This window comes from Hyla sarda, chromosome 2 (genome assembly GCF_029499605.1).
Source record: "Hyla sarda isolate aHylSar1 chromosome 2, aHylSar1.hap1, whole genome shotgun sequence".
Taxonomy (NCBI): Eukaryota; Metazoa; Chordata; class Amphibia; order Anura; family Hylidae; genus Hyla; species Hyla sarda.
Genome location: NC_079190.1, coordinates 398,937,039 through 398,960,696, shown reverse-complemented (window position 1 = coordinate 398,960,696; position 23,658 = coordinate 398,937,039). Strand labels below are relative to the sequence as shown.

Here is a 23,658-nt window from a genome sequence, read left to right as displayed (position 1 = left end):
AGGCAATGATGGCTGGCTACCATGACAGGACATGTAATGGTGCCATGACACTAAATTCACTTCTAAGTGCCTCAGAATTTTTTGGGTTGAAACGGGTTCTTGAAAAATATTTCTGCTCCTTGGTAACTGAAAAACCTGCATATGAAATGGAACAAATTGTATACAGATGTGGATGACGCTCAAGCTACTAATACTTCTGCTAAGGTACAGATGACTCTTGCATTTACTATACTGTGCATTACTTTTTGTTACAAAAGTTTCTATATATGTTTTTGTACTTGTCTGTCTTATGACCATCCTATTTTCTCTGTTTGTCAGCGCTTTCTTGCTCTGATATCATCATGTTATCTGTTATTTATAGATTATATGTAATTTGGGCATTGTGTATTCTGTAAGGGTTTGTTCACACTGAGGGAATTCCCCAATGAAGTTCCCTGCTGAAGTTACACAGTGACGTTGTTGAAAATGGCTCAAAATCAGGGCTTATTTAGCTTGGAATTTGTTGTAAAAATTATCAATAAAATTCTAATTCCCATTAATTAAGGGGCTTTTATGCCAAATGAACATGTTCAATCTTCCAGCAGAATCAAATTCCTCTTCCTCAGAAGTTCGAAAAAGGAGCTTCTGACTTGTAAACTAAGCAGCAGAATTCCATTGAGACACAGTTTACCGAAGCCAGGTCAGAGTAAAAGACTGGTTATAATACCACCATTCGTCAGTCTAGTAGTTTACAGAACTTAAGGTGGGAACTCCACTGCCCCAGCATCCGTAACATTTTGTTCCGGACGCCAGGGCAGTGGAGTACCCCTTTAACATTTATTTGATATGCAAATAAAACAATCCCCACAAACACAGAGTCAATGGGGGAGATTTATCAAAGGATTTAGACTGGTTTTTCTTGTCTAAATTTGTCGCACAGAAAGTTGCAGTCTAAATATGTGCGACTTTTCTGCGACTTTTGCTCTAGAGGATTTTTAGAACATGATGCATTCTAGTCTATTTTAGACTGAAATGCATTGAAAAATGCATTGGTGCTGAATTTATCAAAAGCGACTTTTCAGCGACAAGTCGCATAGGCTGAAAGTACGCCAAAATGTCAGACCATGTTGGAGCAGGTTTAAATATAGACTAAACCATAGATCATGCAGTCTGTGCACAGAATTTATCAAGAGCTGTGCGCCATTTGATAAATTAGGTGCACAATAGACCAGACTAACCCTCTGTAGTTTGGTCTATATTGATGCGGGACATAGACAACTTTGATAAATATCCCCCAATAGGTCTAAAATGGACTCCAACAGAGCCCAGGTGTGGAAAGTGAATGGGTAGGCTAGGTTCACATCACGATTTAACCATCCGATTATCGGAGCGTAAAATCGGATGAAATCGGATTGCAAAAAATCGTGTACAATCGTTTGTAAAAATTTCTTTGCTATCCAATTTTAAAATCGTATCTAAAAATCGTACAGATGAAAATTCCATCCAATTTTCGATAAAAATCTGATCCTGTTTTTAAAATTAATATGTGTGCCGATGGCAATAAAGTTTTAGATATTTGAAGTGTATTTGAAGTCTACTGCGCATGCGTACAAAAAAATCGTGTGCGATTAATCTGATCTGATCGCACAGTCACACGATTCCATGTGATTTACATAGACTTCAATAATAAAAAAAATCGGACACGATTTCGATCCGATTTTTAATCTGAACGAAAAATTGTGGTCAACCACGATTTTACCTCCAATCTTAAATCGGGCAAAATCGGATGCGGATCAAAACTGATGCATTTGTTGTCTATCATTAATGAATGTAAGTCAATGGATATGACTTGGCATGCAGATTTGTACGATTTCAAACTAACTATAAGCACCTATGTCAACTGGCATCTGCATAGTTCATATGGATGGTGAACTAATGCTACAGAATCCATTAAATAATATGGTATCCCATGTGTAGAAATATTCATAATTCCATAAGAATCCCATTGAGGTCAACGGGAGGCTGCTGCAAGTGGAATCTCTGTAGTGTGACCGAGCTCTAAGAGCTACTATTTATTATACTGGATGCATGCTCCAATGTTTCATAAAGATGCCATTCCCTAAGGCTGCATTCACACCTCGTTTTTACGTTACGGATGCTGGATCCGGCTGGGTGAGGGGCAAACCCGGCTCTCCCATACCCCAGCCAGACCAGCGCTGAAATCCATCTACTTTAATGAGCCGACCGGAGTCAAACAGTGACTCCGGTCGGCTTATTTTTGACCCGTATGCGGTATACTATGGTTTTAGGTCCGGTCACAAAACCAGATACGGATCAAAAATGAGCCGACCGGAGTCACCGTTTGACTCCGGTTTGCTCATTAAAGTAAATGGATTTCAGCGCTGGTCCGGCTGGGGTACGGGAGAGCCCGGTTTGCCCCCGTAACGTAAAAACAAGGTGTGAATGCAGCCTTAGAGAGAAATATTACTGATCTAAAAAGGAGGGTGATATGTTTATGTATGGACATGGCTATTGTTTAAAAGGCCCAGAAAATTACACAGTAAATTCCCTGACAAGCAGCTGTATTCTCCTCCTTCTCTCTGTTCTGCTAATAAGACCATAAAGTATGAAAAAAATAGGACTTTGTAATATTGTTGTAGGTCAGTGCTATTACAGTGTTATACCACTTCCACAAGAGAGTGCACATTAGAATAAAATGAGCCATATATTTGGAGAAAATAGTGATGTTCTACACTGGAAACAGGTGATTCCACATTTCGAATAACATTTATTCATACTTATTATCTTTAACTGCACCTTTTTTCACATCTACAAGCCATTTACAAAACAAATGTTCCAAGTGACATAGCTGCTAAGACTTTATGACCTGATCCAACAGTATTTACTTTTCAATCAGATGATTTATATAATAAATTGTCAGCAGCTTAGCTACATTTGCTCATGCATTCCAGAAGCTCCATTCGCAGAGCGATGCGGACATGCCAACCCAAAGGGATGATCCTTATGAAGCGGGATATGATTGGTGGTCGAAGGAAATTTTGCACTGTAGATGTTCGATCCGAATTTCCATAAAAGACCTAATAAGGAAGAGAATATTGTATATAATCCTGCTTTATTAATACATACACAAAAGATTAATATATTTTACTATTAGATAGTAACAAAAAGTTTTCCAGGTTAGAAATAAATTGGGGGAAATCCGTGCTACTCCCTCTAGATAATGAACTAGAGATAATGATAGAAAAGTTAAAAATTCTGAAAAAATCAGAGAGCTTTACATATTTGGGAGTTAAAATTTCTTCAAAAATTTTTATTTTTCGAAAAGATAATCTTATGCCTTTTGTGAATAACTCAACTAATAAAGTAGGGATTCGGAATAAAATGCCCTTCCTGATGTCTAAAAAATCAGCAATAGTTAAGATGGTCATTTTGCCCCAAATTTTGTTCCTATTTAATGCCACTCCAATATAGGTGGGAAACTCTTGGTTTAGGAAACTTGAAGTACAACTTGGGAGGCTACTTTGGGGAAGAAAGAGAGTGCGGTTGAAATATTATCATATCATCAAATTTGTAATTATATTATACAGCTGTTAAAGATAATCAACTGGAAGGAGTCAGCAGTTTAAAAAAAAAACTGATTAAAGACAATGGGCTAGTTAATATTTTTGAATTCTTAGAATTGGGTGATTGGGAGCAAAAAGATGTATTGGATGTATTATTGAACAAATTTAATAAAATATGGAAAGCATTGAATGGGAAATTAATAGGGATAAATAGTAGAAATTTCACGCCACTGTGGGGGAATAGAAATTTGAAAGAGTTTTTGACCTGCGAAAGCACTTATTGGAGGAAATTGGGGATATTAGGGGTTAGTCAAATGTTTGAAAATGGAATTTTGCACAGCTTTCACTACTTGAAAGAAAAATTTGGGATGAAGGATAATTACATTTTAAATGATATGCAAATTAAACACGTGGTAATAAGTACAGTAGATAAAAATATATTTAAGATTAAAACTCATGCATTTTTTTAAGTATTGACAAATTGGAATATAGGGAAAAAGAATTTGTCACGTTTGTACAAACAATTGAATTTGTGGTTGGGGAAGTTGGTTGGAAAAGCAATGAAAAGATATGGTTAAAAGAATTAGGGTGTTGCAGAAGGAAGTATTTCATAATATTGGGGTAAATGCAAATATGGTATCGTTAAATATGCAGCACAAAATTTTACAGTTCAGAGTGTTACATAGGGCTTATTATACTCCCATTCAAATGAAGAAATCTGGTATCTGTAATTCATCAAAATACTTGAAGTGCAGTAGTGAAGATGCCGATTTCAGACATAATGGCCCTCATTTACTATTGCAAACCCGACATGTTTTGTCGGGTTGTGCACCAGATTCTGTCACATTGCGCCCGAAATTCTGTCTGCGCCAGATTGTGCGCCAGAATTGAAAAAACCCTGTCTAACTCTCCATTTTGCTAAGGAAACCCCGAAAAATGGGCATGGCCGCCTGGAAAAGGGGTCGTGGTCTCCAAAAAGGGGCGGGTTCCCAACATTTTCACAAAAACCCAACATATTTACTAAGGTTTCCACATAAAATTTGGTGGATTTGAGCTGAGGAAAACCAGACAGATCAGAGCATGTGTAAAAAAAAAAGCAAAGTGTAGGGAAAGTGGAAAATATAGGGAAACCTTAGTAAATACCGTGGAAAATAATTGTAGGGAATTAAAACCCACAAAGAAACCTACACTCCACTCTTAGTAAATAAGGGCAAATATGTGGGATTGTCAAGTAATTGCCAGGTACTGGGAACAGGTATTGACAAATATTGAAGGGAAAATTGGGAAAAGGACCCCCCAAACCATAGTTTCCACAGTTCTAGGAGGTGTAGAAAATATGGGTAATGCTAAGGAATTTGTATGCCGGACCTTATTTTATGCAAAATTGATAATTCTCCGAAATTGGGTAAAGGTGGAAGGACCTAATGTAATGGAGTGGCAGAGAGAGAGAGATCCAGAATGTTATGAGGAAGGAGAAAATTTGGGTAAAAGGGAAGGAAGGCAAGGCTAGATGGAGTAAAATGGGGAAATATTGGGAATGAAGAAACTGGTAATCAAATTAAATTAATAATTCTATCTTTTATTTATTTATTTATTTATTTTTTCGCCTCTCATGGTCGGTAGGGTGGGGGGGGGGTGAAAGGAATAAAATGTAAAAAAATTAGTAATGTATTAGTGTTAATACAGTAATGGATCAACAGATTGTATGCATATGAGCATAATTTCTTGTCTTGCTGTAATTTTTATGAAATTTTCTCAATAAAGTGCGTCTTAAATATTCTGTAAGTGTAACTGCTGTTTCAGGTGACTTTTCAGAGTACTCTGCCATGGAATAGTAGTAGTTCTGGCTATTTTAAAGCTTGTAAATGGGATTTTCCACCAGTTTTCTAAGCTCTCACTGGACTTCTTCCCTTTCCCTCATCTTTCTTCCCAGCCCATAGATTTCTTCCCAGCCCTTATCCTTTGTCTGTTAAAATAATTATTAGCAGTGACATACGAGTGAATGATCCATGCAGGAAGTAGGGTGAAAAGAAGTAATCATCAGTGGAGAAAGCATTTTTCCTCTAATAACATGTATTACAGAGTGTCAAAATTGTTTGTGTATTGTTAATTGATTCAAAGTTTGTTATAACAACTTAACCCATTTAAGAGACATAAACAGTGGGCACTTTGTTTCTCTTCTTTTAAACGCCTTTTTATTAAAGGGGTGGTCCGTCAAAAAGCAACTTATTTCCTATCCTCAGGTTAGGTGATAAGTTTCTGATCACGGGAGGCCCATCTCCTGAACGGGCCATGGCTTTCTGCAAGGAGCATATGCTACAGACGGCATGCACTCCATTCTTTTTTTTTATGGGAGCACCGAAGAGACCTCAATTCAGCAAGCGCTCTTTGCAGAGAGCTGGGAACCGTTCAGGAAATTGCGGAGGTCCCAGCAGTGAGACCGCCCACAATCAGACACTTATTCTCATCCTGTGGATAGGGGATAAGTGGCTTTTCAGTCAGAATCATACTGAGCTCTCTTGGATGATATAGGCTGCAGGATGCTAAACTCAGAATTACTGCCTAAGATATTTTGTGTATGTACTGCTAAATTTATATAACACAACATTAGGATGCCATCTTTTTTTTAAGCAATATTAGTGCATACTTACTCGGTTGTTTCCAGTTTGATCTTTGTAGTAAACCCAATTCAGGCTTTCTTCAATCTTGTACTGGACACTGTACTTTGTCATCCATTCATCCGTGTCACATCTTCCTTGGGTCATAATTCCAGAAATAACTTTTAGTTCTTTTAGATCAATCTGAAGCCATTGCCCATTGTCTTGAAATTTGGATAACCATGCACACCTTAATTTACAGAAAGAGAACAAAGCAGTGTACTGTCAGTCGCCTGTACAGAATGTGAAGTGACAGCTCTAACTTAAAGGGGTTTCCGAATTATTCTAAAAGACTGTTACTGTGTTAGCTCAAAAATTATTTATACTCGCCTGTTTTAGCCTCACAGCTTTTAGGACCACCTATCAAGCCCACCTACTGTTTTTGTTGACTTCCCTGCTTAGCATGCTTTGACTAGCACTCCGATGACATGTCCGGCTACCCTGCAGCCAATCACTGACCTCGGTGGTAGTCAGACCACTGAGGCCACTGATTGGCTGCAGTGCGTCCCAGGATGACATCACTTCTGGGAAGTAAATAAGGACTAATATAGATGAGTATATTTTTTATTTGATCACAATAACAGGCTGTAAAAAGTATTTTTTATACTTTGGACAACCAATTTAACCAGCCCTCAACCAACCCCCCTGGGCCCATATCTCTATTTTTTCCACATGGAAACTAACAATGACACAAAATCTAAGCCAAACATCTTTCAAGTGTTACTGTCATTAGAAACAACCTTTTCCCATTTAATACTTCCTTAAAAACGAAACATTTTCCTAATATACTAAATTAAAATATGTTATTGCTAAAGAGGTGAAATAAATGTTTAAAAACATGGCCACTAGGGGTCTCTGCCTATTTAATTTTGAAGATGAACCCTGGTAGCTAGGGTTCTTTGGTCCTGACTAACAAAAAAAGGATGGAAATTCTGAAGGGATGGGTAGTGGGGGTGTGCTTTTCTCTCTCCTCTGCTCATTCAGTACAGTGTATAATCCAGCTTTCAACTGTGTGAGGAGAACACATGTGAGATGCAGACAAGATGCAGACAGCTTGCAGCCTCTTCAGGAGGGGCATTCATATCCACAGTTACATGCAATACAAGGTGCTAAACTATTATTTATATGCAAAATGGTTTTTCTTTGGTCATTTTATGAACTTATTTCTTCTGTATTTGCACCATATAGGTTCCAATGGCTGCTTTAGGGTTATAAAATAATATAATAATATAAAAAGCATGCACTTTGGTCACAAAGCTGTGAAAATGTAAAAATCAAAATTTTTTGGCACAAAATGCAGGTCTTTCTTTTGTCCTTGCGCCATATAGATTCACATGGCTGCATTAGAGTTATATAGAGCATGCATGGCTGGATTAGAGTTTTATAGAGCATGCATTTAGGCAGAACATGTAAAAATATTTGTGTAGACCTCATGACAAGATAGAGGGGAGGGGGAGGAGAGGAGGGAGGGGGGGAGGAGAGGAGCTCATCATACTCCAGGGGAAACACCCCCAGCCTCTGAGATGAATGCAGAGAGACTCATTACAGGAATACATGCATATTATTATGTATACCAGTCTTAGGGCACACTACTACATTGATTTAAGTATTTTTTTAAATGTTCTTACTAATGACAGTAGCGCTTTAATACAATATACTTGAACTTAATTCTGTTGCACTTTCACCAGCGTGAAGGGGTCATCTTACTAAGTGTCTCTATCCAAGCATGCCCCCCAATTGGCTTACCCAAATCCTTGCCCATTAAGTCGGGCCCTGTTTGGAGTCCAGGATGAGTACCAGCCTGTGTATTGTTCTTGGTTGGAGCAAGTGATTTGATCTGATCCGACAGCTCCTGATTCAAATCCCATAGCTTTATGATAAGGACATTCTAAAAAACAGGCCCATCAAGAATATACATCATATGTATGTAGGAGACAAGACCAGAAATAAACAAATTGGGGCAGATATACTATTTTGGCATAATCTTAATTAGTAATTATAATTTTAATTTCACTTCTGCTTTAAGGATAACACCACAAGATTAGCACCTTACCCTGTTCTTTCTTTTTTTCTGCTATATAGTCTACAGATGTGACAGTCCTCCCCATTGAATCAGTGGTACTTTACACAGCAATTGCAAAAAAAAAAAAGTGGGGTTTTGTCTCCACGGGTCACTTTCCGTCTCACTGCACAAGGCAAACTCCACGGACTCACTGTATAATGGAGGTCATCTTGTGCTGTGAGGTGAGCAACGCAGAGAGACAGGCTATGAGGCTTCTCCAGTCTCCTTTTAGACATCGGGGTTAGTGAGGTGAAGGGGTGCTTGGGACAACATTTCTTTTCATTTTGACATTAATTTCAGCTTTGTGCATTAATATGTGTGGGATTTATTGCTATCATCGCTTCAGACATTTGGGCTCTATATATAGAATGGTAAATCATTCATATTATAAGCCATCTTTTGTGGGCACTATCAATTTTTTTGTATATACATGAATTATGTATTCAATTAAATATATATTTTCCATTATATATTTTTTTTTTTTACAGTTCCTTGGGATAAATTGTACAAACCATCTGTATTCCAGTGTCTACATTTCTGAGCATGCTTATAAATTGGATGATATAAATATTTTTCTAGATGTAGATGAATTGACATTGTATTGCATATCAGTATTAATTGCATTTAACCAATTGAAACTTTTAAAACCTCCCTGCAACAAGTTGAAAATTTTATAATGACAGGGACACTTTAAAGGGGTACATCAATGGAAAACATTTTTTTTTAAATCAACTGGTACATCAATGGAAAACATTTTTTTTTAAATCAACTGGTGCCAAGAAGTTAAACAGATTTGTAAATTACTTCTATTTAAAAATCTTAATCCTTCCAGTACTTATCAGCTGCTGAATGCTTCACAGGATGTTCTTTTCTTTTTTTGAATTTCTTTTTTGTCTGACCACAGTGCTCTCTGCTCCCACCTCTATCCATGTCAGGAACTGTCCAGAGTACAAGCAAATCCCCATAGCAAACCTCTCCTGCCCAGAGGTGTCAGCAGAGAGCACTGTGTGTAAGACAAATTAAAAAAGAAAAGAACTTCCAGTGGAGCATACAGCAGCTGATAAGTACTGGAAGGATTAAGATTTTTAATTAGAAGTCATTTACAAATCTGTTTAACTTTCTGGCACCAGTCTCAGGATCCGGACTGGTATGCAGAGAGAACACTGGAGGTGGATCCTCTGTGTCAGTGAGATGATGGCGTGGGCCGTACCAGGAGAACTGAATCTAAGGGGTCACTGGTTTTCACCAGAGCCTGCCACAAAGCGGGATGGACTTGCAGCGGCAGGTAACCCCCAGGTCGTTCCACCCGATAGCGACTCAACCTCACTGACAGCTGAGACAGGCGCGGTACACAAGGACAAGGCAAGAGCAAGGTCGGACGTAGCAGAAGGTCTGGGCAGGCAGCAATGGTTCGTAGTCAGGGGCAACGGCAAGGGTCTGGATACACAGGCTTGGGATACACAAAACGCTTTCTCAGGGCACTATGGCAACAAGATCCGGCAACGACAGGAAGGGGAAGTGGGTTTTTATATGTTTTTAACTGATTGGGCCAGGCACCAATTAGTGGTGCAATCGCCCTTTAAATTTCATAGAGCCGGCGTGAGCGCGCCCTAGAGAGCGGGGCCGCGCGCGCTGGGAGGGCAGTGAAGGAGGACGTGGTGGGTGAGAGACACGAGGCGCGATCCGAGAGTGGGCACGTCCCGCACCTCGGATTGCGTCCCCTTCGGGAACATGGAAGCAGCGCTCGCGGTCAGCGGTGCCGACCGGAGCGCTGCATACAGAAGCACGCCGCGGGTGCTCCGGGGAAGTGGCGTGACAACCAGTTAATTAAAAAAAAATGTTCTCCACCAGATTACCCCTTTAAGTATAACATAAAATTGAGTAAAATGAGTCACATTTATTGATTATATTAATTGCAGTGAAAGAGAAATTCAAGGACAAATTATTCATATTTCTCTGTCCATTGACAACATATTAAAAAGCTGCTGGCTCAGGATGGCAATTTCATTCACGGACACTTGGCGACACTTCAGCTAGTTATTACCTGGCATACAATCTAGTGCAGTAATTCTCGATGATATTGATCCACTTCCCCCCTGGCAGTCACATTTGCAGGCTTTAGTATGCCACTGTGGAGACCAAATAGAAATAAAATGTGTAGTATTACTAAATATTATGATTTTATGTACATAATGTATTAATGCTACAAAAAACTATAAAATGCTCTCTTTCTAATGTATTTGGGAAAATATTATATAATGGAGTTCTCAGCTTCTCGCAGACGGTAATTGTTCCACTGTTCATACTGTTACAACAAATCTTAGTCAATTAATTTGTATGAACATTTTGCACAATTAATAGATAATGTTGGCTTTTTGCAAATGACATATTTTAATGTCGCTATTTTTGCTGTAGTACTCCTTAGTAGGAGTTACTGTAAGGCTATGTTCACATGACATTTATACATGTGTATTTCACTGCAGAACACAAAAACACAGATGAAACCCACCAATACCTCATCCCATTGGGAAATACACTCCATAGTTCATACAGTGTGTATTTTACACAAGTAATTTGAAATATACAGGTGACATGTTTTACACTTGTAATGGGCTACAAATAAAAACAAAAACAGAAATACCCATAGTAAACAAACAGTAAGTGTGTATTTTTTGATAATTAGTTTATTTTAAGCAGCATTGAAAGTTTCAGCTTCTAAGATACCGTATTTTTCGTCATATAAGACGCTCCGGCATATAAGACGCAACCAATTTTAAAGGATAAAAATCCAGAAAATAAAGATTCTGAACCGAATACAATTTAAAGTATAGGACAGTGATCTTCAACCTGCGGACCTTCAGATGTTGCAAAACTACAACTCCCAGCATGCTGGGAGTTGTAGTTTTGCAACATCTGGAGGTCCGCAGGTTGAAGACCACTGGAGGAAGTAGTATTCACGTGTCCTCCTCGGACCCGTCACCGTTCGTTACCGCTGCCCTGGATGTCGCTCTCCATCACGGTCGCCGCGTCCCCGGGGTGTCCCCGTCGCTCCGGAACGTCTCTGCTGCTCAGTATCCTCGCTCTCCGTCATCACGAGCACGGAGCAGACACCGAGGAGGCAGGTAAGGTCCCTCCCGGTGTCCTGTAAGCTGTTCGGGACGCCGCGATTCCACCGCAGCGGTCCCGGAAAGCCCGACAGCAGCCGGGTTAGTGTCACTTTCGCTTCAGATGCGACGGTCAGCTTTGATCGCCGCATCTGAAGGGTTAATACAGGGCATCACCGCGATCGGTGATGTCCTGTATTAGCCGCGGGTCCCGGCCATTGATGGCCGCAGGGACCGCCGCGATAGGACAGGGTTTTAATGTGTATTGGCCGTATAAGACGCACCAACTTCCCCCCCCCCCCCCCCCCAAGAAAAAGTGCGTCTTATATGGCAAAAAATACGGTATGTCATGTGAACATTCCCTAATACAGTGTTTTTCAAGCACGGTCCTCAAGACCCCCTGGATTTCCTTAGTCTTTCACAGGTGATATAATTCTGGTCAGGGAATCAGGCATCACCACAGTTATATCACCTGTGAAAGACTAAGGAAATCCTTAAAACATGATCTGTTGGGGGGATTTGAGGACAGCGCTTGAGAAACACTGCCCTAATAGGCTACATGATGGCCTTTTGTTGGACTGTCTAAACTGTCTAACCTAAACTTTAAAGGTACAGGAAAGGAGAGAAGTTTCCTGAAGGTCAACCACCAATGCCTAAAGAACTCAAACTGGAAGAAACAAGATTTTCCGGTCTGATAAATCCAAAATCAAAATCCTACAAGTTTGCAATACCACCAATCGGCTATTTGAAGTGGTTGGGTGCTGGAAGGAATGGAGCAGCTCTTTTATTTACTTTAGTCCTTACTCTTGCACGTAGAACAGTCACAATTTATCTTCTTTGTACATAAAATTAACCAAATCTAACTACTGGACTAATAATCCCACATGATAGGAGCTAGTAAAATCAAGTGCTTCAAACGATCAAAGGAGATCTATATAACATGTTTAATTTGTCTGACTGATGTAATTATTTCTTTTTTTCTCATACAGAAGGAAATGAGTTCTAGGAGTTGTCTGTCGCCTTTAATGGCCATAGAACCTACTTTGCCAGTGAACATATGAATGATTTAGAGATTAATTTGCAAACTTCAGATGGGCCTTCTTGAGCAGGAAGACCTTGCGGGCATTGCAGGATTTCAGTCCTTCATTGTGTAATGTGTTACCAATTGTTTTCTTGGTGACTATGGTCCCAGTTGCCTTGAGATCATTTTACAAGAACCTCCCATGTAGTTCTGCGCTGATTTCTCAATGTTTAAACTTTTGCATGGTGCCTCCGACCAGAAAGATTGACTTTTTTTTGTGTTTATTCCATTTGTGAAAAATCGCACCAACTATTATAAACATCGTACCAAGCTGCTTAGCACTGGTCTTGTAGCCCATTCCAGCCCATTCTACAATCTTGTCCCTGACATCCTTGGGCGCTCTTTGGTCTCAATCAAGGTGTTCGGAATCTGATTGTTTTGTTGCCTTTTATAAAGATAGCAAGTTGAGATTAGGAGCTGTACTTTTAAGAGAGTGCTCCTAATCTCAGCCCATTATTGATATAAAAAATACCAGGGAGCCAGAAATGTTGCTGATTGATAAGGGATCGAAAACTTATTTAACTGAGAACAATTCAAATCAATTCATAACTTACATGTTTTTGTGTTGATATTCTGTCTCACTGTTCAAATAAACCTACTATAAAAATTATAGACTCATCTTTTCTTTGTCATTGGACAAATGTACAAAATCAGCTGGGGAGCAAATCATTTTTTCCTTCGCTATATGTGTTTTCAGATTGCAGAACTGAGTTGTTATGTTGAAGGCCACTGTCTCAAAAGTAATACCCCTTTCTCTACTAGTAGCACCAGAAGTCCAGTGGTATCTATCATAATGAGATATTTACCCATTAAAATTTTTGATCTTGGGACCCTCTATATCTGTTAGTACACTTCTACAGGTTTCCTAAGCTATCTAAATATCTTCTTAAATTTGAGATGAGCATGTGTAAAGTCTAGGGTTATGATGTGAACAGCGACAAACAGTAAATGCTAAAAAGGGAATCTTACCTCATTGGTAACCAAGGCTGGGGAGATAAAATAAGAAAAGTCGTAATTATATACACTCTCATTACTATAACACACACCATAATAGTTCACTGGAGGCAGTGGTTCTTTATAATCGAATTTAACTTTTACTTATAAAAGCACACCGAAAAGGCATTTTTTGGCATTATTGGGTACACAGGGTTGGAACACAGCAGGCAGTTATTTCCATTAAAAAACATTTTTGGCAAAGGCAGGGAATTAAAAATACATAATTACCATATAGAGTCTTCACAACCCCACACACTTACTTACATTACTTAAAGGCATATTCCCATCTCAGCTAACATAGTTAACCCCTTAAGGACCGGAGGTTTTTCCGTTTTTGCATTTTCGTTTTTTGCTCCTTGCCTTTAAAAAATCATAACTCTTTCAAATTTACACCTAAAAATCCATATGATGGCTTATTTTTTGCGCCACCAATTCTACTTTGTAATGACGTCAGTCATTTTGCCCAAAAATCTATGGTGAAGCGGGAAAAAAAATCATTGTGCGACAAAATTGAAAAAAAAAACGCTGTTTTGTAACTTTTGGGGGCTTCCGTTTCTACGTAGTACATTTTTCGGTAAAAATGACACCTGATATGTATTCTGTAGGTCCATACGATTAAAATGATACCCTACTTATATAGGTTTGATTTTGTCGGACTTCTGGAAAAAATCATAACTACATGCAGGAAAATTAATACGTTTAAAATTGTCATCTTCTGACCCCTATAACTTTTTTATTTTTCCGTGTATGGGGCGGTATGAGGGCTCATTTTTTGCGCCGTGATCTGAAGTTTTTAACGGTACCATTTTTGCATTGATAGGACTTATTGATCACTTTTTATTCATTTTTAAATGATATAAAAAGTGACCAAAAATGCACTATTTTGGACTTTGGAATTTTTTTGCACGCACGCCATTGACCGAGCGGTTTAATTAATGATATATTTTTATAATTCGGACATTTCCGCACGCGGTGATACCACATATGTTTATTTTTATTTTTATTTACACTGTGTTTTTTTTTTTATTGGAAAAGGGGGGTGATTCAAACTTTTAATAGGGGAGGAGTTAAATGATCTTTATTCACTTTTTTTTTTCACTTTTTTTTTGCAGTGTTATAGGTCCCATAGGGACCTATAACACTGCACACACTGATCTTTTACATTGATCACTGGTTTCTCATAAGAAACCAGTGATCGATGATTCTGCCGCATGACTGCTCATGCCTGGATCTCAGGCACTGAGCAGTCATTCGGCGATCGGACAGCGAGGAGGCAGGTAGGGGCCCTCCCGCTGTCCTGTCAGCTGTTCGGGATGCCGCGATTTCACCGCGGCTATCCCGAACAGCCCACTGAGCTAGCCGGGATGCTTTCGGTTTCACTTTAGACGCGGCGTTCAACTTTGAACGCCGCGTCTAAAGGGTTAATAGCGCGCGGCACAGCGATCAATGCCGCGCGCTATTAGCCACGGGTCCCGGCCGTTGTTAGAGGCCGGGCCCGACCCGCTATGACGCGGGGCCACGCCGTGGCCCCGCGTTATAGATCGGGAGTGGACACATGACGTTCCAGTACGTCATGTGTCCTTAAGGGGTTAAACTCATAGGGCATGCCAAGTTAAATGTTTTTGCAAATACATTAATTTAGCAAATTTGCCTACTTCTGATATTCCTGCTCCTTTCCTCCCTTTGTTGACAGTTTATTGCCTAGGTTACTGACCACCATTACACTCTAGAAGTGGGGGTCTGGCTCATTGTCTAGGTTACAAACAACCACTCCACTCTAGAAGATATATATATATATATATATATATGTGTGTGTGTGTGTGTGTGTGTGTGTGTGTGCATGTGTAACTTTCTGGCCACTTCTTCTGTAGGAAAGGAAAAGATCTGGAATATCAGGAGAAGGCAAATTTGTTAAAGGAATTTTGTGCCCTACCAGTTGAACTATGTTAGTTTATATAGGAATACCCCTTCTTTAACCACTTCCAGAATGGGTTTGTTATTCAAATAATTTTTGTATCATGGTTTGCATGACACAACAGGCTTTATTTTTATGTAATTTTTATCATAGTTAATACATTTTTGTTTTCATTTAAGGGGAAAACGTAGAAATGAAAAAGGAAATGTGTCTAATTTTAAAAGTGATGGTAGAATAATGTTTTAAATTGTGTCCATGATGGTCATTACTGTATAGGTGATGTATATAAGGGGTGGTGAAAGACATAGTCTGGGCTGTATGTTTTTTTTTTCTTAGATTTATTTTTTATTTTTCATTTGACATATGTAAATTTATTGTTTTACATGTTGTGTCCTCCATTAGGTCGTGAAAGACCTTTGGGGGCATTTTCTCACTAAAATACATTTTCACACAGCCCCCTGACCTTGAGCTGATCTGGGTCTTCTAAGACCCAGCAGCTTCTACAGATACGTGGCATCTGTCATCACATGTTCGCGTGGAAGTAGGAAGTGATATTTCTTCCTCATTGAGCATTATATATACAATGATCAGGAAGGCCGGGACGGTAATACACTGACACAGACTCTACTCTAGCAGTGGTGTGATCTCTCTGTGCCGCTACATTATTCTGCACTGCCATATTAAAATGGCCGTGCAGAGGTTAATCAACGTCCGCCTGGACGTTCAAATTCTACAGATGGTTGGCAAGTAGTTAAAGAAGACACAGTATACAAAAGATAGTGAGGAGCACACAACAAGGAAAATGGAAGTGGAAGGAAAATCAAAGCTCTTATATAAAATAAAATAAACTTGAATAGGGCAAATTACATATAATAGGGTACACAAAGTTTTTTTTTACTCATTCCTCGGGTAGTAAGGTAGTCTCATGAAGAATTCTGATTATAGACAAGAGAACTTGTAGAAACCTTTGTGTACTTTATACTGTTTTGTGTTCTGTACCTTAAAGGGGTACTCCAGTGGAAAACATTTTTTTTTAAATCAACTGGTGCCAGAAAGTTAAACCGATTTCTAAATTACTTCTATTCAAAAATCTTAATCCTTCCAGTACGTATCAGCTGCTGTATGCTCCACAGGAAGTTCGTATCTTTTTGAATTTCTTTTCTGCCTGATCACAGTGCTCTCTGCTGACACCTCTGTTCATGTCAGGAACTGTCCAGATTAGGAGTAAATACCCATAGCAAACCGCTCCTGCTCTGGACAGTTCCTGAAATGGACAGAGGTGTCAGCAGAGAGCACTGTGGTCAGACAGAAAAGAAATTCAAACTGAAAAGAACTTCCTGTGGAGCATACAGCAGCTGATAAGTACTGGAAGGATTAAGATTTTAAATAGAAGTAATTTACAAATCTGTTTAACTTTCTGGCACCAGCTGATTGAAAAAACTTTTTTTTCCCACTGGAGTACTCCTTTAAGTTTTTTTTCCCTTAAAATGAAGGGTACTTTTTCAACAGGCTAATATAGGGTGAATAATCTGGTGAATTCCTTAACAGGAGGGTTTCCAAGCTACAGTTCCCAAAAGTTTGGTGTGAGGTATGCTCAGGGATGCAGCATTGTCACCAGGGGAGTAGACCAGATGCAACAAGCCAAGGTGCGAAACAGGAGCCCTGGAGCAAGTCAAAAGTTAGGACATGGAGTAACTCTGCAGGTATCAGGAATAGTAACCAATGGGTAAAACAAAAATATAGTGAGGCCTAGCCAGGACTTAGGCCGAGGAGTAGCACTACAAGTAAAAGAGCTGACATCTAAGGGTCTAAACACAAGTGTAGTTAGAAATCAAGGAACAAATGTGGTGAGGGTATTGGAAGGGCAGATGTTGTTAACTGTTAGGGCAGATGATATTAACCCTATGTGTTTCTGATGCCAGGGCGTGGTTATCCTCTACACCACCCGAGGTATGGCCATTGGATCCTGGGCCTGGCCCGGGGCAAATAATCACTCCGATACAAGGTTACGGAACAACTGCACTTTACTGAGGCAGACAGGTCTTAAAGTCTTTACAGCTCAGTTCAGGCCCAAGGAGATGCTCAGTGAATTTTAGGAGGCTTGTTGGCTTGCTGGGACTCGTAGTAGAACTGAACTGACTTGTGCAACCCACACTGACTTTAGTAAATGACACTTGACTATTTTGACTAGACTTCTCCCCTGTATTTGTGTTTACCAGGCTTTGACTTTCACCTGCAGGGGTTACTGGTGGTGAATGCGTGGCTACGTGACTAGGCCTTGGTCTGCCTCAGGAACACCAGGTCTTCACTTGACTGTGCCTCAGCATACACTGGACTCTACTCTAAACTGACTAGCTCCTCCCAAGTATATAAGGGAGCAATTTGGAGATGTCCCATTAGTCACCAACAAGTCACCTGTTCGCTTGCACCTTCCTTGTTAACAGAGGTCTTCCAAACAATATTTAACCCCTTAAGGACTCAGCCCATTTTGGCCTTAAGGACTCAGACAATTTAATTTTTACGTTTTCATTTTTTCCTCCTCGCCTTCTAAAAATCATAACTCTTTTATATTTTCATCCACAGACTAGTATGAGGGCTTGTTTTTTGCGCCACCAGTTTTCCTTTGTAATGACATCACTCATTATACCATAAAATGTATGGCGCAACCAAAAAACACTATTTTTGTGGGGAAATTAAAACGAAAAACGCAATTTTGCTAATTTTGGAAGGTTTTGTTTTCACGCCGTACAATTTATGGAAAAATTACATGTGTTCTTTATTCTTAGGGTCAATACAATTAAAATGATACCCATTATTACATACTTTTATATTATTGTTGCGCTTAAAAAAAATCACAAACTTTTTAACCAAATTAGTACGTTTATAATCCCTTTATTTTGATGACCTCTAATTTTTTTATTTTTACGTATAAGCGGCGGTATGGGGGCTCATTTTTTGCGCCATGATCTGTACTTTTTTTTGATACCACATTTGCATATAAAAAACTTTTAATACACTTTTTATAATTTTTTTTTTATAAAATGTATTAAAAAAGTAGGAATTTTGGACTTTTTTTTATTTTTTTTCGTTCACGCCGTTCACCGTACGGGATCATTAACATTTTATTTTAATAGTTCGGACATTTACGCACGCGGCGATACCAAATATGTCTATAAAAAATGTTTTTTACGCTTTTTGGGGGTAAAATAGGAAAAAACGGACGTTTTACTTTTTTATTGGGGGAGGGGATTTTTCACTTTTTTTTTACTTTTACTTTTACATTTCTTTACATTTTTTTTTACACTTGAATAGTCCCCATAGGGGACTATTCATAGCAATACCATGATTGCTAATACTGATCTGTTCTATGTATAGGACATAGAACAGATCAGTATTATCGGTCATCTCCTGCTCTGGTCTGCTCGATCACAGACCAGAGCAGGAGACGCCGGGAGCAGCACGGAGGAAGGGGAGGGGACCTCCGTGCGGCGTTCTGAATGATCGGATCCCCGCAGCAGCGCTGCGGGCGATCCGATCGTTCATTTAAATCGCGAACTCCCGCAGATGCCGGGATCTGTATTGATCCCGGCACCTGAGGGGTTAATGGCGGACGCCCGCGAGATCGCGGGCGTCGGCCATTGCCGGCGGGTCCCTGGCTGCGATCAGCAGCCGGGATCAGCCGCGCATGACACGGGCATCGCTCCGATGCCCGCGGTTATGCTTAGGACGTAAATGTACTTCCTGGTGCGTTAAGTACCACCTCACCAGGACGTACATTTACGTCCTGCGTCCTTAAGGGGTTAAAGGCACAAGTACCTCAAAAGAGGAACCAGCATATAACATAAGACATGATTTAACACTTTAGAGTCTGTAGGAGGGATGTGGACCCAGGGGAACACTAAAAGGGACGGCCAGGTATACAGGTGGACAACTCCTGTACTGGGCCACCACACAAAGGCAATAGACAAAAATTGCAATCCAAAGACACTGAAACAAAGAGTAAGGAAAGTGGAACCTTAAGCACCAGCCTACAGGTGACAGAACCATAAGACAGCCTTAAAACAGGCTACCAAACCTGGCATCATTTGTCTGCACAATGCAGGAAGATCTTTGCCAGAGCTAGAAAATAAGAAGCATCCAAGCAACTGGACATGGTTGTCTACGGGAGATATGGCCCTTTAATAGGATGCAGAGCTTGTTTCTTGTAAGAACAAAGTTAAGGTGTTATTGCAGCAAGACATAAGAATGCCCCTAAACATACAAGACCTTTTTAAAACATGATACTCATCTAAAGACTTTCCCAAGACCTAATAAATTAAAGTAAACAATGTTAAGATATCAACTCCAAGTGAGAACATTACTTGGAAATATATATGGCGGGATGGTAATTCGTTCCAAACGACCCATCATTTGTCGAATCCATCGTATGTTGAGGGATCCGTGCAATGTAAAGTATAGGAAGCTGTACTCACCTGTCCCGCCGCTCCGGACCAGGTCCTCACCGCTCCCGATGCTGTCCCAGGGGCTCCCGATGCTGTCCCGCTGCTCCGGTGTCTTCTTCGCGATCCTCCGGCTTCTTCCGCATCTTCTGCAGGGTCCGGGCCTTGCTTTCTGGTGACGTTATTACACTGCTGCGCCGGCACGGCGTGCGTAGTGACGTAATAACGACGCCGGAAAGCGAGGCCCGGACCCTGGAAAAGAGGCAGAAGATGCCGGAGGATCGCGAAGTGGACCCGGAGCAGCGGGAATAGGTAAGTGAACCTGCCCGGGATGCTTAAACTGCTATCCGACAGCAGCTTAAGCATTTTGCGCTGTCGGATAGCAGTTAATGCGATGGCCCCGACATATAAAAGCATCGTATGTCGATGCTGACATCGACATGCGATGGCCTCTGAGAGGCCATCATATGTCGATTTTATCATATGTCGGGGCCATCGCATGTCGGGGGGGTTACTGTATATCATTTGTCTCTACCACGGCAATCACTTCTAATCCACTTTCTCCTGTAACCGGACTACAAGGTACTGTGTGTACAATCTGGCAGTAGTCCTAGAGGTTATCATTATGTGAAGAAATATTCTCTTGCTGCAGCACATGTTTATGGATAACAATATAACACTTTTATACAAATAAGATGTATTTTATGAGCAGAATGAGAGATGTTGTGCAGCCATGGTCTGATTTGCTCTATTGAGGTACTTGTGCTTCTTTCATTTTTGAAAAGGCCTCTGAAAAATGAAAGAAACAATCTGATTGGTTGCTATTGGCAACTCAGTCACTTTTCCTCCGGACAGGTTTTGATAAATCTCCCCTAATGTGTTTACTTTATAATACTTGTCTAACTACACTGCAGTCCCAATATTTGTCATCTTTGGTGGTATCATTTAGAGCATTTCTACTTTATCTGAATTATGAGTAGGGAATCGGTTATATAGTGTAACATGCACCCTTTTTTTCTTAAAAGTACAGGTCCACCCAGTGCCACAGTGAAAATTAAACTGGTGGAGCATGTGCCTCGAGTGCTGGGTGCAGAGGGGGATACTAACTCTGGCAACCTCCCTGATTTTGCAAGAGCTTTTACACACAGATCGAGGGCAGCAAACTGAATACTTGTCTTGGTTGACTGAAAAGTCTAGCTAGGACACTGAAATTACCTTCAAAATGCAGAAACTGAACAGGGACATCCCAGTGTATGCTAAAAAAAACAACCTGAAGGGATATCGGAAAGCAATGTCATGTGGGGCCCCTTCACATGTTAGGAACAATTTTTTTTATAGCTACTACCAAAACTCTAAATTCATACAGTGCTGCATAGAAGACTGAAAATGCACATTAGAAAGTAAAATTTAGTTAAAAAATGTAGTAAAAAATACATTAACCTTCCTTGGCATTCTGAGCACTGAGCACTGCTACATTGTCAGGACTCCTATACACTAACCGACAAATAATGGCCACAATACAAAAGTAGACTGGTGAGGACCAAGCACGGTAGACATGGAAGAGGGACAGATCAAGACTTTTTTTTCGAATTCAAAAACGTTTTATTGCAAAACCCAACATATGCATGTAATCCACCAATGGAGCACAGAAATATACATTGCTCATCATCGAGAACATAGTACAGGAAAATGAGTAATATCGAGGTCACATATAAATCAACAGGAACAAGGATGGGAGTAACAAGAGGTCGAGAGCAGCGGCCTTGGCATGGTAAATAGGAATAAAATACAGTGGTCCCGAGGCAACACCCGCAACGTATGAAGCGGCCTGCGACACATTACATGATAGAGGGCAGGACTACATGATAAACCATAGTAAAAAAAAAACAAAAAACAATGTAAACCAGCGAAAGAAAAAAAAAAGAAAAAAGAAAAAAGGGGGAGAGAAGGACAACATGAGACACACAAGGGATAAGAGGGGAGGACAAAGAACAAAGTAAGGAAGAAGGGAGGGAGAAAAAAAATGAAAAAAGGGGGAAAAGGAAAAGAGAAAAAAAAAAACACCACCGCCAGTCTGAGGGCATAGATACAACCAGGACCTCTATCAGAAAAAAATAAGGGGCGGAAAGTACCGCCCTAGGACACCCAGGAAAGGGCACAATACTCATGAGAATCTAAAAACTCCGACCATGGCATCCAACGTAGCAGAAAGTGCTCAGAGCTCGAGGCCACCTCCACCATACATTCCTCCATCCCATGAATAGAGAGCACCTCCCGAAGCCATTCAGTAACAGTGTGGGGCTGCACCGACTTCCATTTTCTCGGAATAACTCTATGTGCCGCCGCCAGCAGCAAGCAAACCATCACTTACAAAGAAATTTCACCTGACCAGGGAGCATAGATAATAAGATGACCTGGGGAGAATGCTGGAGGGCAATTCCCGTCACTCTAGTAACAATATCTAAAACCCCCAACCAAAAAGGAAGGAGGAGAGGACAATCAAGCCAGATATGGGACATGGTTCCGGGAGCTGAGCCACACTTCCAACACACATCCAGAACCGTCGGAAAGTAATGGTGCAGCAATGACGGCACACGGTACCACCGAGATAACACTTGATAATTTTTTTCCTGCAGCTTCACAGATACATAGGCTCCATGAGATAGTGCATAGGCCTTCTTCCAGACCTGCGGATCCAAAGTACAGGCCAGCTCCCGAGACCACCCAGCCTGGTGGGCCAGCGGCAGTGACTGCACACTACGAAGCAACATTGCATAAATCACTGACACCAGATGGCCTGGGGGATCCGAGTCAAGACTCAAAGGGAAGGGGAACACTATGAAGGCCCAGTGTCTGTTTCCAAGTACTATAAAAGTGTGTAAGCTTGGTATATTGCCATAACTGTGCCGGAGTAGGGAGACCACCCTGTAGGACCTCAGCCATTGATTTAAAAGAGCCAGAATGGAAAACATGAGAGAAATCAAAGACAGTGCCCTTAGACCTACCCAAAAAAGGACTCACCGACCCAACTGGAGAGAAGTCAGGATTGTCATGAATAGGTGTCCAGGGACCGTAGGGGTGCCGGAGACCCGCCCTGCCGAAAGAGTGGTGGCACATTCACAGCACAACCTGTGCAATCAGCGGGAGACTCGCTATATGTGCAGCAGTCCAGTACGTCACATGCGTCCAAGGGAGCATCATGAGCAGAAGCGGGAACAGCAGAGTCTCCAAGTGAACCCAAAGTTTCCCCTGAGAGGGATGGATTCAGTCCATGATGGGTAGCCACAGCAGAGAGATAATAAAGGTAGGGTTCTGGGAGAGCCAGACCCCCCTCGGCCTTAAGACGTATCATGGTCTGGCGGCCATACGATAACCCGAAGAACCCCACACATATTTAGAGAACAGTTTCGCGAGGGCCTGAAAAAATGGCCGTGGGAGAAGAACGGGTAAAGTCTGGAAGAGATAGAGAAGTCTCGGCAAAAGATTCATTTTCATAATGTTAACCCTTCGGATCCACAAGAAGTCCCGCCTGTTGAAAAAGAGGAAAGTAGAGGATCAAAGTCCAAGTCATATATGCGTGTAAGGTTGCCCGGGACCTGAACCCCCAAATTCCAAAAGGAGGATGTCGCCCACCATAAGGATAACTGCCTATGAAGGGAGGAAACCCCCAAAGAGCCCAAGGAGACAACAAGGGCAACACTCTTAGAAAGATTGAGATTATAATTGCTATAGCTACTGTACTCCTCTATAAGCAAGAGCAGGGCCGGCAAACTAGACTCAGGGCTAGTGACATAGAGCAAGAAGTCATCAGCAAATGCAGCACATTTAACATGTTCCCCCT

The 23,658-nt window shown here is 40.7% G+C and overlaps 1 protein-coding gene across 2 annotated transcripts in view; it reads right to left on the bottom strand.

Moving 5' to 3' along the window:
• Window positions 1–2,695: 2,695 nt before the first annotated feature.
• RS1 (retinoschisin 1) overlaps window positions 2,696–23,658 on the bottom strand; it is a 38,909-nt gene continuing 17,946 nt past the window's right edge. The window contains exons 3-7 of one of the 2 annotated variants that reach the window (XM_056558766.1): window positions 13,437–13,453; window positions 10,327–10,411; window positions 7,967–8,108; window positions 6,215–6,410; window positions 2,696–3,077 (exon numbers count right to left, since the gene is read on the bottom strand). In XM_056558766.1, the coding sequence (XP_056414741.1) occupies window positions 2,925–3,077; window positions 6,215–6,410; window positions 7,967–8,108; window positions 10,327–10,411; window positions 13,437–13,453 (593 nt within the window). In that variant the 3' untranslated portion in view covers window positions 2,696–2,924. The remainder of the gene's footprint in view (window positions 3,078–6,214; window positions 6,411–7,966; window positions 8,109–10,326; window positions 10,412–13,436; window positions 13,454–23,658) is intronic. The other variant, XM_056558767.1, reaches the window with a different exon arrangement.